At 36.9% G+C, this 14992-nt stretch overlaps 1 protein-coding gene across 3 annotated transcripts in view; it reads left to right on the top strand.

Moving 5' to 3' along the window:
• Nucleotides 1–14992, top strand: part of LOC150086484 (uncharacterized) — an 88493-nt gene that overhangs the window by 19536 nt on the left and 53965 nt on the right. For all 3 annotated transcript variants that reach the window (XM_090371425.1, XM_090371426.1, XM_090371427.1), the window contains one exon: nucleotides 14112–14220. In XM_090371425.1, coding sequence (XP_090227551.1) covers nucleotides 14112–14220 — 109 coding nt within the window. The remainder of the gene's footprint in view (nucleotides 1–14111; nucleotides 14221–14992) is intronic.

Raw genomic sequence — 14992 nt, 5'->3', positions numbered from 1 at the left:
TTGCACGTGTTCTAAAACTCTGTTGGTGAAATGGAGATAATTAACAAAACAGCCTTACTGGCATGAAATACGAGGGGCGTTCAATAAATTATCTAAATTGATGAGTGAAGTAGCATATTTTCTATTTTGAAAAGCTGGAGGTAAATATTGTATTTTATTTCATTATTAAGATGTATTTCTGAAATGTATTATACAGTTCAGAATACAACAGTTTTCCACAAGGGATAATCCTAGAAATTCTTTTTAAATAAGTTAAAATTATATGTGCCAATTATTAGCCTTTGTCCCTTTCAAAGTAGTTTCCATAGTTATATTTTGATGATTCGTGATTTAATATTTCTTTTTTAAGATTTCTTTTTTACATATAAATTATATGGAAAAAATAACAGTTACCAGATTTCTTTGTTCGATTTCAGTGAAATTTGAAATTGCTTGACAAATATATTTAAAAGTCCCAAATATAAAATTTTTTGAGAATCCGTCCACTGGGAATGGAATTGTTTCTTATGGACATGGTGAAAACAATAAATAAATAAATTTTCTGTTTATACTCCAACAATTTCTGAAATGTATTATTGAAATGTATCCAGGACAACCACAGAGTCAGAGGAGTTCACAAGATAGAGAGAATACGTGTGAAAACTGCTTACACAGATATGATGAGACTGATTATATCATTCAAATACCTATTCAGCCAACCTACATGGATATAATTATTATTTTTTATTATTGTTTATACATTCATATTTATGTAATTGTATGAATACATCTGTATCCTTGTTATTTCGCAATTTAATTATTTGATTATAAATTATTTCAGGTAAGATCTAGTGGATTACTGAAACACATTCATCGTCATTCTTCAATAAATTCTGCTTTCTGTGTGACTCTTACTAACTAAATTCACACTGGCGCCTCTGTAGCCAGGTGGGCAGGAGCAGCAGTGCATAGCACACGCTTTGGTCTTGATTAGACCGGGGTTTGAGCCCGTGACCACCAAATACGGAGGTTGCGGAAAGGTCAGGGAATGACCACCGCATATCCCCGGAGCAACATGGCCTTAGTTGCTAATGCTCCTAAAAAAAAAAAAAAAAAACCAAACCAACTAAATTCGCACTGGCATACAATCATGGACATATTCAGTAGAGGGGATGGATGGGTGATGTGGAAGTTTTTTTTTTTTTTTTTTTGGCTGATGTATAAGCTTGCTTTCTTGCATTATATGCTACTTCTACTAATAATAATAATAAAATTTACCAGTTGTACTTTGGCTGTCCTCTAGGTCAGTATTTCTCAACTAAAAACCAGTGGTGGACTGATAAAGGTTATAAACATTCCACAGGGGACCAGTAAAATTTAGCAAATTATAGTAGAATCCTTTTAATCCAGACTGGATTTTCTGTCAGGGGAAAAATTCTAACTATTGAAAAAAAATATATGGAAGGAATTATAAAAATAACTGACTTATGAGGGGTTTCTGCAAATTGTACGATATATTTACAAGCGTGAGCTCTCCTAGCTAAGTTTATATTAATGGTGTCATTGTAAACAAGAAGAGCAGGGATAAAGGGACTACAACTAGTCCATGTATACTAAGCAGTAACTGCCCGATGCACTGGATAAGAGTAAATGTGATGGTGCGCTGTAACACGTGATCAAAAAGTGTAAAGTGTAAAGTGTTCATTGTCTAACGGCCCAAGGGGTTTCCCCCATCTCCGTGTTGTGTACTCTGTTTGTGAAACACAGAACACTGTGAAGGCCAGAGATTTTAAAAAGTGGAAGGTACATGTTTATGTTGTGTAGTGTCATGTTGTGTTGTTCCTCTGACCTTTTAGCCGTTGGGCCCCTAGTGGGACCCCCCGTTGCCCACACTTAACCCCGAGGAGGCAGGTCAGGCATAGAGGGATCGCATTAGAAGTAATTACTCTGGCAGGCCCTGCCACCTAATTTCCTAAGATTTCAGTGGCAAGGGCCTATAAAAAAAAAAAAAAAAAAAAATAATAATTAAAAAATAAATAAAAAAATAAAAATAAATAAAAAAATAAAAAAATTAAAAAAATTAAAAAATAAATAAAAAAAATATAAAATAAAAAAATAAAAATAAATAAAAAATAAATAAAATAAATAAATAAATAAATAAAAATAAAATAAATAAATAAAATAAAAAAATAAAAAAATATAAAAAAATAAAAATAAAATAAAAATAAAAAAATAAATAAATAAAAATAAAAAAAAGTAATAGTAATAATAAATAAATAAATAAAAAAAAAATTATAATAAAATAAAAATAAAATAGAATAAAATGCATATTTAGTTAGAGTAGGGGTGAAGACTGAGGAAGGGGGGGGACAGATAGAAATATGGGGATGATAGGGAAGGCAACCCCAGAAAGGTCAGTGGAGACTGGCCCCACCAGGAGGGAAAAAAAGGGTGTAGCAGGGAGGGGGAGGAGACAGAAACCCGTCCCCTCCCTCTCCCTACCAGGGGAGGGGGTATTAAAGTGAACCAAGTTAGGGTACATGGTTCGGAATGCTAGTTGGCCAAGAAAAGAAGTTGACATCCAATGGCATGCCGGTGGCATTGTCAGTCTTTATCTAGGAGATTGTCTTATTGGTCACATCCATGAGACACAAGTCCAGAAGAATAAGAACCGTGTAACACGTGATCAGTGATGGGGAGGGGGATGAATCATGCATTCTTGGAAATGGCTCAAAAATCAGTCGCTCAGCTATTGTATTCAGTTGACAGCTGCCGCTAGCATTGTCCACGCGTACACCTGACCTCAGTTCTTTACCTGCTGTATTGCTTTGTGTTTACTGTGTTTTTATTTTATTTTCTGTTTTATATTTTTTGTGGTTTTGGGTTAACAAAAGATGGCAACAAAAAGAAAGAGTGTTGCCATGTCAATGGAACAAAAACTGAACACGCTTTTTTGCATTGATAAGGGGGAAAGTTTAAAAAAGATTGCTCTTGATATAGGGGTGGCAAAAGAAACTGTTTCTCATTGGAAAAAAAAATAGGAAAGCAATCAAACTTTTGTGCAAAAATGGTGGCCAAAGACAGCTTAGCAAATAGAGTTACCATTAAGCAGGCAAAAAATGAAAATTTAGATGAGGCCTTATACATTTGGTTTTGTCAAGAATGAGAGCAAGGGGTTCCTCTTTCAGGCCCAATCCTTCAATCAAGGGCTCTCAGACTTAACGAAAAATTAGGAGGTGGCCCATCTTTTACTGCTAGTTTGGGGTGGTTATCAAGGTGGAAGGAGCATCATGGAATCTGACAGCTCGGAATTACAGGTGAAAGTCTTTCTGTTGATTGTGTTGTAAGCGAAGAATTTAAAGTACAGTTTCTCAAGTTTATTAGTGAAGAAAATTTAGTTCCATCCCAAAATTTTTAATGCTGACGAGACTGGTTTATTTTTCAAAATGTTACCCAAAAAAACACTTCCCTCAAAACTTGACTCTTTAGCTAAAGGACATAAATTGAGTAAGGAAAGAGTGACATTGCTTTTGTGCAGTAATGCATTCAAGAATTTAATGTTACCACTGTTAGTGTTAGGAAAATCTGCTAAGCCTCACATTCTTAAAAATGTGAACATAAATGCCCTCCCAGCTAAGTACAAATCACAAAAATCAGTTTGGTTGAGCTCAGATCTTTTTAAAGATTGGTTTTTCTTCTCATTTGTTTCCTTAGTTAAAAAAAATATTTAAGGGATCAAGGACTGGAAGAAAAAGCAGTTTTATTCATTGATGATGTTCCATCCCACCCAGCAGAAGAACCACTGAGATCTGGCAACATCTTTGTTAAATTTTTGCCATCCAACGTTACTGCACTATTACAGCCTATGGATCAAGGAATTATAGAGGCTGTGTGAAGTGACGGTACAGAAAGAAGTTGATAATCTCACTGTTAGAACAACAAGATGCGCTTGAAGAAAAATCAAACTTTACGGACCTTCTTAAAAATCTCAACATAAAGACAGCCATTTATTTTTTCTGCTGCAGCTTGGGATGAAACTGACAAGCCTACCCTTATCAAATGCTTGAAAAATCTTTGGCCTGATGTTCCAATGGGAAGATCTGGGGAGGAAATGGATATTTCTTCGGATCCTGACGATGATGATGATAATGATTTTGTTCAGTTATTTCAACGTCTAGGGGGTTGTTCAGATGTAACAAATGAAGATAATGTGTGATATGGGAAGATCTGGGGAGGAAATGGATATTTCTTCGGATCCTGATGATGATGATGATAATGATTTTGTTCAGTTATTTCAACGTTTAGGGGGGTTGTTCAGATGTAACAAATGAAGATAATGTGTGATAATGATCTAGGACATCAGATCCTCACCAAGTAAGACATCGTGCAAGCATGCTCATCATCATCATCATTGCAAGCTAATGAAGATGACAACTCCGATGATGAAGTGTGTGAGGAAACAACTTGTGCAAGTCACACTGAAGCATCCAGAATGCTGGAGAAGCTACTGATTTATTTCGAGAGACAGCATGACACATCAGCTGGTGAGCTTCTGACCTTGAAGCTCCAGCGGCATATAGGGGAAACCCTGGAGACCGCAAATGAAACAAACACACCTTGACCTTGAAGCATCTGTGAGATCATGCAGCCCGAAAACGAGTTTCAAAATTATAGCAAAAAAAACATTGAGGCTTATTTCAAGTATACTTATTGAAAATATTTATTTGTTTTGTGTCGTAATATTTTTGTGTTTAATTTTGTGTAATATAATGTTCTATATTAAAACTGTTGCTTTGTACAGTATTTTGTTTACTTACCATATTCTTTTACTTTTTATAATTTTTACTTTAAAGTATTGTTTATTAATTTAATATAAAAACCAATTTAGGTAAAATTTTGTTATATAGTAACTTTAAATAAAAACTGGAATGTTAAAGATAGCTTCCGGTTAATCTGGACCAAGTGCAGTCCAGTCAAATCTGGATTAATGGGATTCTACTGTACGTTAAAAATTGTAAAATGTAAAATAAAATTGTAAAAAAGATCTAAAAATTTAATGTAATTGTTAATAAAATTAACAGAATTTAATATCAATCAGGTACCTACCTGACAAGTTATCTGACTTAGAAGAATGAAAGTGGAGGTTAATATATTGTGTTTTGTAAGGATTTTTTTTTTTTTTTTCTTTTTGAAAAATTTATTTTATTTGTATTGTAGAATTGGAATTAAAGCAGAAACTTCTTTAAGTATTTAATAATCCTATTATTAAATACTTGATATCGATGGTTCGACTGTTGATGATCCTGCTCAGATAGCAAACAAACTGAATGAGTATTTTGCATCTACATTCACACATGAGGAGTTATTAAGGTTTGAAAATGCCACAAGGTTAAAAAAAAATTGTAACAGGGTGCATAATGATTTTGTAATAACTTGTAATAATTTTGTAACAAAGTGGAGGAGAAATTGTTGAAGTTAAACATAAGAAAGGCACCTGGGGTGGATGGGATCTATCCAGTTATATTAAAGGAGGTGGCAAAGGAAGTAAGCAAACCCTTAGCCATAATTTAATCTAATTAAATCTAATGTAATCTAATCAAACCCTTAGATTAAAGTTTGAGTTTGAGAACGTGAGTAGCCTGTGCGGACGTACATTTTTGCCGCTCCTGGAACAGAGAAGTTTTTTCTGATTTATTTTCTGTTTTAATAGTTTAAATTGGCATATTACCTTATTTTCTAGAGTAGCTTTATATTCCTATTTACGATACTTAGATTAAAGTAACTTAGATAGAGATTTTGTAGGTATTACTTAGTATCGGAAAGGGTATCAAATCCACGTGTTTACCGTTCGTAATTTGCCGCCATTGTTAAGCAGTACAAAATATCTAGAAATAGATAGCATAAGCTTAATATAGTATACTATAGTACATAATATTGTCAATTAATCAGATAATTAATCTTGTTGAACTTCATTGTCAATTAAATTGTACTTTTAACTATACATATAATGACTTGGGTTACGTAACATAAATAAATAGTAAAAAATAAATAATTAATACTTAACTTGATACAGAAGTTATATAAAGGGATTTCGTAGATAACATTCGATACTGAAACATAAATATAGCGTTATAACTGTGTTGGGATATAAGTTTAGGGTTTTAATTCTGTACTGAAATTGAAATTAAATCGAAATCATGACTCAGACCAGAGCAGCAAAGCAAAAGGCTCAAGCTAATGGGAGTGCTGTGGCTCAGGGGAGAACTGAGGGGGGCAGTTGCCCTCTGAATCACAGCCTATTAAAATGCACTACTTGCTTGATGTTTGTGGAGCAGTCGGGTACGGGACATGATACTGCCATGGGGGATGTCTTTGTGTGTTCGCGATGCAAGGAGTGTAAGGAAATCAGGCGACAACTCAGCGTTGTTATGGGTCTATATGAGAGCTTGAAGGACATGGTGGATGCCCTCGAAGGATTAAAAGTGAGGGGCCCATCAAGCTCTCAGCTGCCCACACCAATGCCAGAGCTTGCACTTGGTCATCACGCAACACAGCGGCAGCCCCCCAAGGCAGAATGCGCTGGTCCCAAAGGAACTAGTAGTTGTTGGTGACTCTATTGTCAGGAAAAAGGGAAACATGCTTTGTAAAAAGGATAGGTGGAACAGGACCAGGGTATGTCTGCCAGGGGCAAAGGTTGATGATGTTGTAGAGCAGATATCATCTTTTAAGGGCACAAAAGGTGATATAGTTGTACACGTTGGCACTAATGATATTAAGAGTAGGAGACCGGCGGAATTACTTAACAAGTACAGGTCACTGTTGGAAAAAAGCCGTGAATTAGGGTTGAATTTGAAAGTATCTGCAATTCTGCCCAGACACGATAGGAGGGAGTATATGATGAGAGCCGTGTCGATCAATTCGGCCCTGGAAAGATTGTGCAAGGCTCAAGGGGTAGAATTTTTTTCAGCCTGGTCTGTACTTGTTAACAGGAGAGACTGCTTCTACAGGGATGGGATACACTTAAATAGAAAGGGTGCAAGAATGTTTGCTGATGCTATCGAGGCAGTGTTAGGTGGGTTGGAAAACTGCTAGATTGGGGGGGATACAAGGACTAATAGATTAACAGTAGCCACTGGCAGAGGTGAAAGTGATTCTTGCACTGCTTCTATTGGAATGAGCCGCAGCCTGGAAAATAAGATGCAGGATATTTCAGAGACTGCTGGGGTACAAACAAACACATGGGTTGTGTTAGGGTAGCTAAGAAAAAGAACAGGTGCATGTATACTTGCGTGAGGCGCCTCCGTAGCCAGGTGGGAAGGAGCAGCAGTGCGTAGCACACGCTTCTTGATTAGACTGGGGTTCGAGCCCGTCACCACCAAATACGGAGGATGCGGAAAGGTTAAGGAATGACTACCGCATATCCTGGAGCAATATGGCCTTAGTTGCTAATGCTCCTAAAAACCAAACAACAACAACAACAACAACAACAACAATATACTTGCGTGTACACCAATGCTAGAAGTTTAGTAAATAAATTTGATGAATTTGAGGTATTGCTCAAAACATCAAAGGCAGATATTGTGGGGATTTCCGAGACTTGGTGTCACACAGATATAAGGAATGCAGAACTGGAGTTTGGGGAGTACAATGTCTATAGAAAGGATAGACAGGATAGGAAGGGAGGAGGGGTTATGCTATTAGTTAAAAAATACATAAAATCCAAGGAAGTGAAGCCAGTCGACATTGCTGGACAGTGCAGTGTCAAGTCAGTTTGGTGTGACATAAGCATTGGGAGATCAAAATTGAGAGTAGGAGTGTGCTATAGGCCTAATGACTCTGATGAGTGTAATCAGAAACTGTACAGGGAAATAGAGTGGGCCAGTAAATGAGAGAGTCTTATAATGGGGGATTTTAATTTCCCAGATATTGACTGGAATTTGGGGGCTGGTCACTCACACACTAGCAAGGCTTTTGTGGATTTATTGGATGATTGTTTTCTACATCAGCATGTTCGGGAGTAATACTCTTGATTTGATTATCAGTAGTGATTCTTCATGCATTAAGAATCTGCAGATAAATGAACCACTAGGTGGCAGTGATCACAGTGTGCTGAAGTGGGAATTACTCAAAGAGGTAACTACCATTAGGGGTAAAGGGAAGGGGTATTGCTTTCGTAAAGGCGACTACGATGGACTGAGACAGTATTTAAATTCTATACAGTGGAATCAACTGATGATGTTACCAACAGCAAATTCAAAATGGGAAGCATTCAAAAACTTATCTTGGAAGCTACTAGGCTTTACATACCAACTAAGAAATATTGTTCAAGGTTTAGGCCTAAATGTATGTCAGATGAACTAATGAGACATGGCAGAGAAGAAAAATGCATGGGATACATACAAATTAACACGTCACACAGAAGCCTATGATAGATACAAGTTGATTTATAACCAAGTTACAAAGGAGGTTAGGCAGGCGAAGGCAGATTACGAGAAATCTTTGGCAAGGGATGCAAAGAAAAACAGCAAAGAGTTCTTTACTTATGTAAACTCTAGAAGGAAGGGGATGAATCAGATTGGTCCACTTGATATCGATGGGTCAACTGTTGATGCTCCAGCTCATGTGGCTAACAAACTAAATGAATATTTTGCATCGACATTCACACATGAGGAGTTATTCAGCGAGGGGAATGCCAGAGGTGTATTCAACTCTGGCAGTAAGCTAGAGAATCTTGTAATAACTGAGAGTAAAGTGGAGGAGAAATTGTTGAAGATAAATACAAGAAAGATACCTGGGGTGGATGGGATCTATCCAGTTATACAAAGGGTACTAGGTTTTTATTTAATTTTTTCAAAGTAATTTCCTCTACATTCAATACACCTCTCCATCCTCCGAAACCAATCTTTAAACCAGTTCTGCCAAGTTTCACTAGGGAGTAAAGCACACTCGTTGTCCCAAGCCCGTAGAAGGTCCTCATCACTGGAAAACCGCCTCCCTAAAAGCTTCATGGCTGAAAGGCTGAAACCTGATTTTTGATATTCATTTCTGCCAAATCCCCAGCGAAATTGGAATCAGGGAAAATGATTTGGCTGATGTTGCAGCCAAATCACCAAATCATCATTGACCTCAAATAATCCTTATCTGCTAGTCCTCTATGCAGACTACCAGTTACATGAATCTCTTTTCCCAGTGGCAACCCTCACAGCACACACAAGCTTCAAACAAGTAATACAAGACAAAAGTCTGTAATTCAGCTATAGCAGTCTGGTTTGCACAGAAATTTTAACGAGAAAGTTGCTTTATCAACTTGTATAGGACAGTCATCTTGAACATTCTTTTCTGCCAAGGGCTGTTGGCTCTCCTGTATGTGACATCATTTTGGCTTTCAAACACATGTTGATTGAACGTGTCAATTTTATCAATGAATGACATGTTTTAGTATATTTAACCAGTTGTCATTCAGATTTAATTTGACAGGGACAACTTACCTGAAATTTTCAGTTTTTACATTCTGTAAATTTATATATATAAATGCATTTTAATACTTATGATATACACTTATTATTTACTATTTTTTATAGATATTTAGTAACCTTTTGCTGTATGGACATGGTAATCTATTTCTAGGTTGGAATTTTGACTTGGCACATCTTAGACTAAGCACTGCATGGCTATTGCGACCGCGCAATAAACACTAAAATCAAATTCAGAGCATCATGAGATTATGGATGATTATTGGAAAAAATGGGTGAAGAAAGTCCAGATGTTAGATTGGACTTTATTTATTTATTTATTTTTTTTTTTACAAGGTTTCATCTGAATTGGGTATGGAAAATTCTTACACATGCAACTCTACAACACATGAAACTCCTCAATATCTGTGGAAGTTGGTGTATGGTGTGAAATGACCTACTGTTGGATTGTGGGACCTATCTTTTTTCACAGAAACCATAAACTTTCATTGATATTTAGCATTAGCAGAGGCATATGATGCAAGAAAGAGCAAGTTTGTACATACAGCATCAGCCAAAAAAAAAAAAACCTTCCCATTTCACCCATCCATTCACTCCAAAAGTTTGTCCACTTCTTCCTTGAATTTATTTAAGCTATCAACTTCCACAATGACAGATGGAAGTTTGTTCTAGTAATCAACTACCCGCTGGCTAAAGGCAAATTTTTGCACACCTGTTCAACAACTGTCCTTCCTCAGTTTGAGTTTATGCCTCCCAGGTTTGTAATCTAAGCAAGAGGAAGAAGAAGAATCCCATCAGCATTGAGCCTGCTCAATCCATTCAAGGCCTTATACACCTCAGTCAGATCACCTTGCAGGTGCCTAGTTTCCATATGCTGCAATTTGCATAATTTAAGCCTTTCTTTATAAGCGCAGCCCTTTGTTCCCCTCACCAGGCTTTTTGCCCTTCTCTGTACTTGTTCTGGCAACTCTAAATCCTAAAATGAGGCCTCAAGACCTGTATTCAGTACTCAAGGTGTGGCCTGACCATTTCCTTATACATGGGGATAATCACCTCCTTATTCCTGCTAGTGAAATTCCTATATATCATTGACAAGATCCTATGACCTGCTCTGGCAGCCTGTCTGCAATGCTCAGAGAACTTCATATCTGACTGCACAATTACCCCCGGGTCTTTTCCATTCACCACTTCCCTGAGTGTAGTACCACACAGTTGGTACATTTCTCTGGGGTAACTGCCACCCATATGCAGTACCTTGCACTTGTCAGTGTTAAACTTCAGTTGCTGCTTCTCAGCCCATTTGCCCAACTTTTCTAGATCCTGCTGCAGTAGCATACTATCATTACTGTCATTAATAACCCTGCCAACCATTGTATCAGCTGCAAACTTCAACATTAAGCCTGATATATCTTCATCAATATCATTGATAAATATACAAAACAACAATGGGCCCAACACTGAACCTTCGGGCACTCCACTAATTAGCATTAGTAAAGGCACATGATGCAAAAAGGCAAGCTTATATAGCATCAGCCAAAAAAAAAAAAAAAAATCCTTCTCATTTCACCCATCCACTCGCTCCAAATGTTTGTCTAGTTCTGCAATGACAGATGTTTGTTCCAGCAATCAACCACCCACTGGCTAAAGGCAAACTTCCGCACATCTACCGTGCAACTTTCCCCAATTTGAATTTATGCCCTCTCAGGGTGCCTCCGTAGCCAGCTGGGAAGGAGCAGCAGTGCGTAGCACACGCTTCTTGATTAGACCGGGGTTCGAACCCGTCACCACCAAATACGGAGGATGCGGAAAGGTCAGGGAATGATCACCGCATATCCCGGAGCAATATGGTCTTAGTTGCTAATGCTCCTAAAAACCAAAAAAACAAACAAACAAACAATGCCCTCTCAGGCGATTATTCTGAGCAATAGGAAGAATCCCATCAGCATTCAGCATGCTCAAACCATTCAAGGCCTTATACACTGCAATCAGATCACCTCGCAGGTGCCTAGTCTCTAGATACTGTAATTTGCAAAATTTAAGCCTTTCTTCATAAGAGCAACCCTTTGTTCCATTCACTACTCTTGTTATCCTTCTCTGTACTCATTCCAGCTGCTCTACATCCTTCTTAAAATGGACCTGTGTACAGTATTCAAGGTGTGGCCTGACATTGCCCTATACAAGGGGATAATCACCTCCTTATCCCTGCTAGAAAAATTCCTGTATATCATTGACAAGACACCATGAGCTACTCTTGCAGACCATCTGCACTGCTCAGAAAACATCTTTTCTGCTTTTACAATTATCCCCAGGTCCTTTTCATTCTCTACCACTGTCAGTGTAGTACTGCACAGTTGATACATTACTCTGTGATTACTGCTTCCCATATGCAGTACTTTACATTTGTCAATGTTAAACTTCAGTTGGCACCTCTCAGGCCATCTGCTCAACTTTTCTAGATCCTATTGCAGCAGTGTACTGTCATTAGTGTCATTAACAACCCCAACCTTCGTATCGTCTGCAAACTTGGACATTAAGCTTTATATACCATCATCGATATCATTAATAAATACAGAAAACAGCAATGGACCCAACACTGAACCCTGAGGGACTCCACTAATAACATTAGTCCATGAAGAGCAGTGTCTATTGATTACCACTCTGTCTTCTCCAACTCAACCATCCCTTTATCCATAGTAGCAATTTGCCTCCAATGGCCATAATTATGAGAGCATCCTTGGACTCAGGGGAGGTTCCCACTGACTGGAGATGTGCAAATGTATCCCCAATTCACAAAGGGGGATCGAAGGGTGATACGAGTAATTACAGACCAGTTAGTTTAACTTCTGTTCCGGATAAAATAATGGAGTCACTGGTTAAAGATGCATTACAGGATCATCTAGACAAGACTGCAGCAATAATTCAAACACAGCATGGGTTTGTTAAGGGAAAGTCTTGTCTGACAAATTTGATAGGATATTATGATGTGGTTACAAAGGAACTGGATGCAAAAAATAATTTTGATATATATTTGGATTTCAGGAAAGCTTTTGACACTGTTGCGCATGAAAGACTATTGTACAAATTGGAGCAGAATGGTATTAAGAGTAAGTTGCTATATTGGATAAAAGGATGGTTAAGTGGGAGAAGATAGAGGGTGGTAATCAATGGGTGCTGCTCTTCGTGGACTGTTATTAGCGGAGTCCCACAGGGTTCGGTGTTGGGTCCACTGTTGTTTTGTATATTTATCAATGATATTGATGAAGGTATATCAGGCTTAATGTCGAAGTTTGTAGATGATACAAAGGTTTGCAGGGTTGTTAACGACAGTAATGGCAGTGTGCTACTGCAACAGGATCAAGATAATTTGAGGAGATGGGCTAAGAAGTGGCAACTGAAGTTTAACCTTGACAAATGCAAAGTACTGCATATGGGTAGAAGTAACCCCAGAGAAACGTACCAACTGTGTGGTACTACACTTAAGGTGGTAGAGAATGAAAAAGACCTGGGAGTAATTGTGCAGGCAGATATGAAGTTTTCTGAGCAATGCAGACAGGCTGCCAGGGCGGGTCATGGGGTTTTGTAAATGATATATAGGAATTTTGCTAGCAGGGAAAAGGAGGTGATTATTCCTCCGTATAAGGCAATGGTCAGGCCATGCCTTGAGTACTGCATACAGGTCTAGAGGCCTCATTTTAGGAAGGATGTAGATTTACTTGAGTGTGTGTACAGAGAAGGGCAACAAGATTGGTGAGGGGAATGAAGGGATCCTCTTACCGAGAGAGGCTTAAATTCTGCAAATTGCAGTGGCTGGAGACTAGGCCCAGGAATAGGGGCATGATGAGATATCAGGCATATAGTAGCAGCATTTTATTAGTCATTCCCGAGTTACATAAAACTAGACTTACGTAAGAAGTCCTGGAACGTATCTGTTACTTATGTTGGGGACTTACTGTACTTTATGAAATTCTGTTGAGGTTCCTTTCCTTAGGAAAATGTATAAGATATATTTTAAGGTAAAGTTTAATAACGAGATATAAAATAATGGAAAAATGTGGACTTGAATTATGTAATGTTAATTGCAAGTTACTGTATTAGCTGTTTTTATTTCACAGTTGTTTGAGTGCAACAAGAGTATTTGCACTCAAACAACAATTGCAATGGGGATTAGAAGAAGGTATGCAACAGATTTTCAAAAAATATTTTTTCTTCAGTATTTATGCACTTAGTTTTTGATTACACCAAGAGCCTGTTTCAGTTTAGTTTTCTACTCTGGTTACATCAGGCTTGTTGCATTTGTTAACTAAAAGTAAACAGCTCAACTACCATATTGTTTCTCCTGATTACTGAAGATTTTTACACATTAATCACCATGATGTTGATAAAAAATAGATTCCTGTGGGTGGGGACCTTTTTCCCTTCAAAAATGTAATTTACCATGATCTACTGAGGGGGGGGGGGAAGCCAAAATTATTTGGGTCTGTCAGGCCATCTGGATTCACTTTACATCAAAGAATATGCTGTCTGTGATGCTACATAGTCACATGGCCTAATTCTTAAAGTAAAACACGGATAAGTTAACCTTAAAATACTAACATACATTTGAATTTCGAGACTGAAATTATTTGACTTATTATTCTTTTTCTCTACTTTTCTTTTTAGCCTTCAGTAAGAAAAACTCACTGCAATGGCAAAAAACATAAAGATAATGTGAGGATGTACTACCAAAATTGGCTGCAGGAGAATACACAAAAACTCATTGATGAAACTAGTAAGTACAATATCCTTTTATAATGAAAATGTCAACAAGTGTATTTTTCCTATATTATTTCTACTGACTGACAGACTGGTTTAAGTTAAACACTTAAACCAGTTTGTCGGTCATTACTAGAAATTATATTATAGTGATGCAGCCCGACGCTCAAGGCCTGTTTTCTAAAGTGTATTTTTTTTCCATTCATTTATTTATTTTTATAATGTGGGGAACCAATGAAAAATGCAGGGGACCTTGATTAAATAAATTTCCATTTTTTTTATCGAGTACAATTACTGCAGCCAGAAGAATTTCGTTGTAACATTTATTACAGTTAATATATTAGCATAACATGTAATGATGTGTCATGTTCTCCATTCACACTCATAAAGGTGGTCAATAACATTTTATATGTCAACATCATAACATTTTATATGTCAACATCACAGTTTTTATTTGGAACAGTGCATGTCTGTTAAATTGGATTAAGGGACTAATTCATGCATACAAATGTTAGTATAATTTTGCAATACTTGAAATGCTCTTTATCTTTAGATTTAAACAATTATGCATTAAATTTTAATTCCTAGAATTATTTAAAATATATGTAGACATTTTAAATAATTATAGATATTGATATTTTAAGATATCTTAAAATATCATTAGATACCAAGTTGTCTAAAGTATATTCTTATCCTTCAAAAATTGCTAGAGGAAAATATACTTATTTGTTTGCTACTTCTATAAGAGGTTTTTTTTTTTTTTTTATTCATGCCACTTAATTTCATTA

This window comes from Mastigoproctus giganteus, chromosome 4 (genome assembly GCF_048544385.1).
Source record: "Mastigoproctus giganteus isolate SK-2022 chromosome 4, ASM4854438v1, whole genome shotgun sequence".
NCBI classification, from domain to species: domain Eukaryota; kingdom Metazoa; phylum Arthropoda; class Arachnida; order Uropygi; family Thelyphonidae; genus Mastigoproctus; species Mastigoproctus giganteus.
The sequence above is the reverse complement of the archived record's forward strand: the minus strand, read 5'-3'. Positions and strand labels throughout refer to the sequence as shown.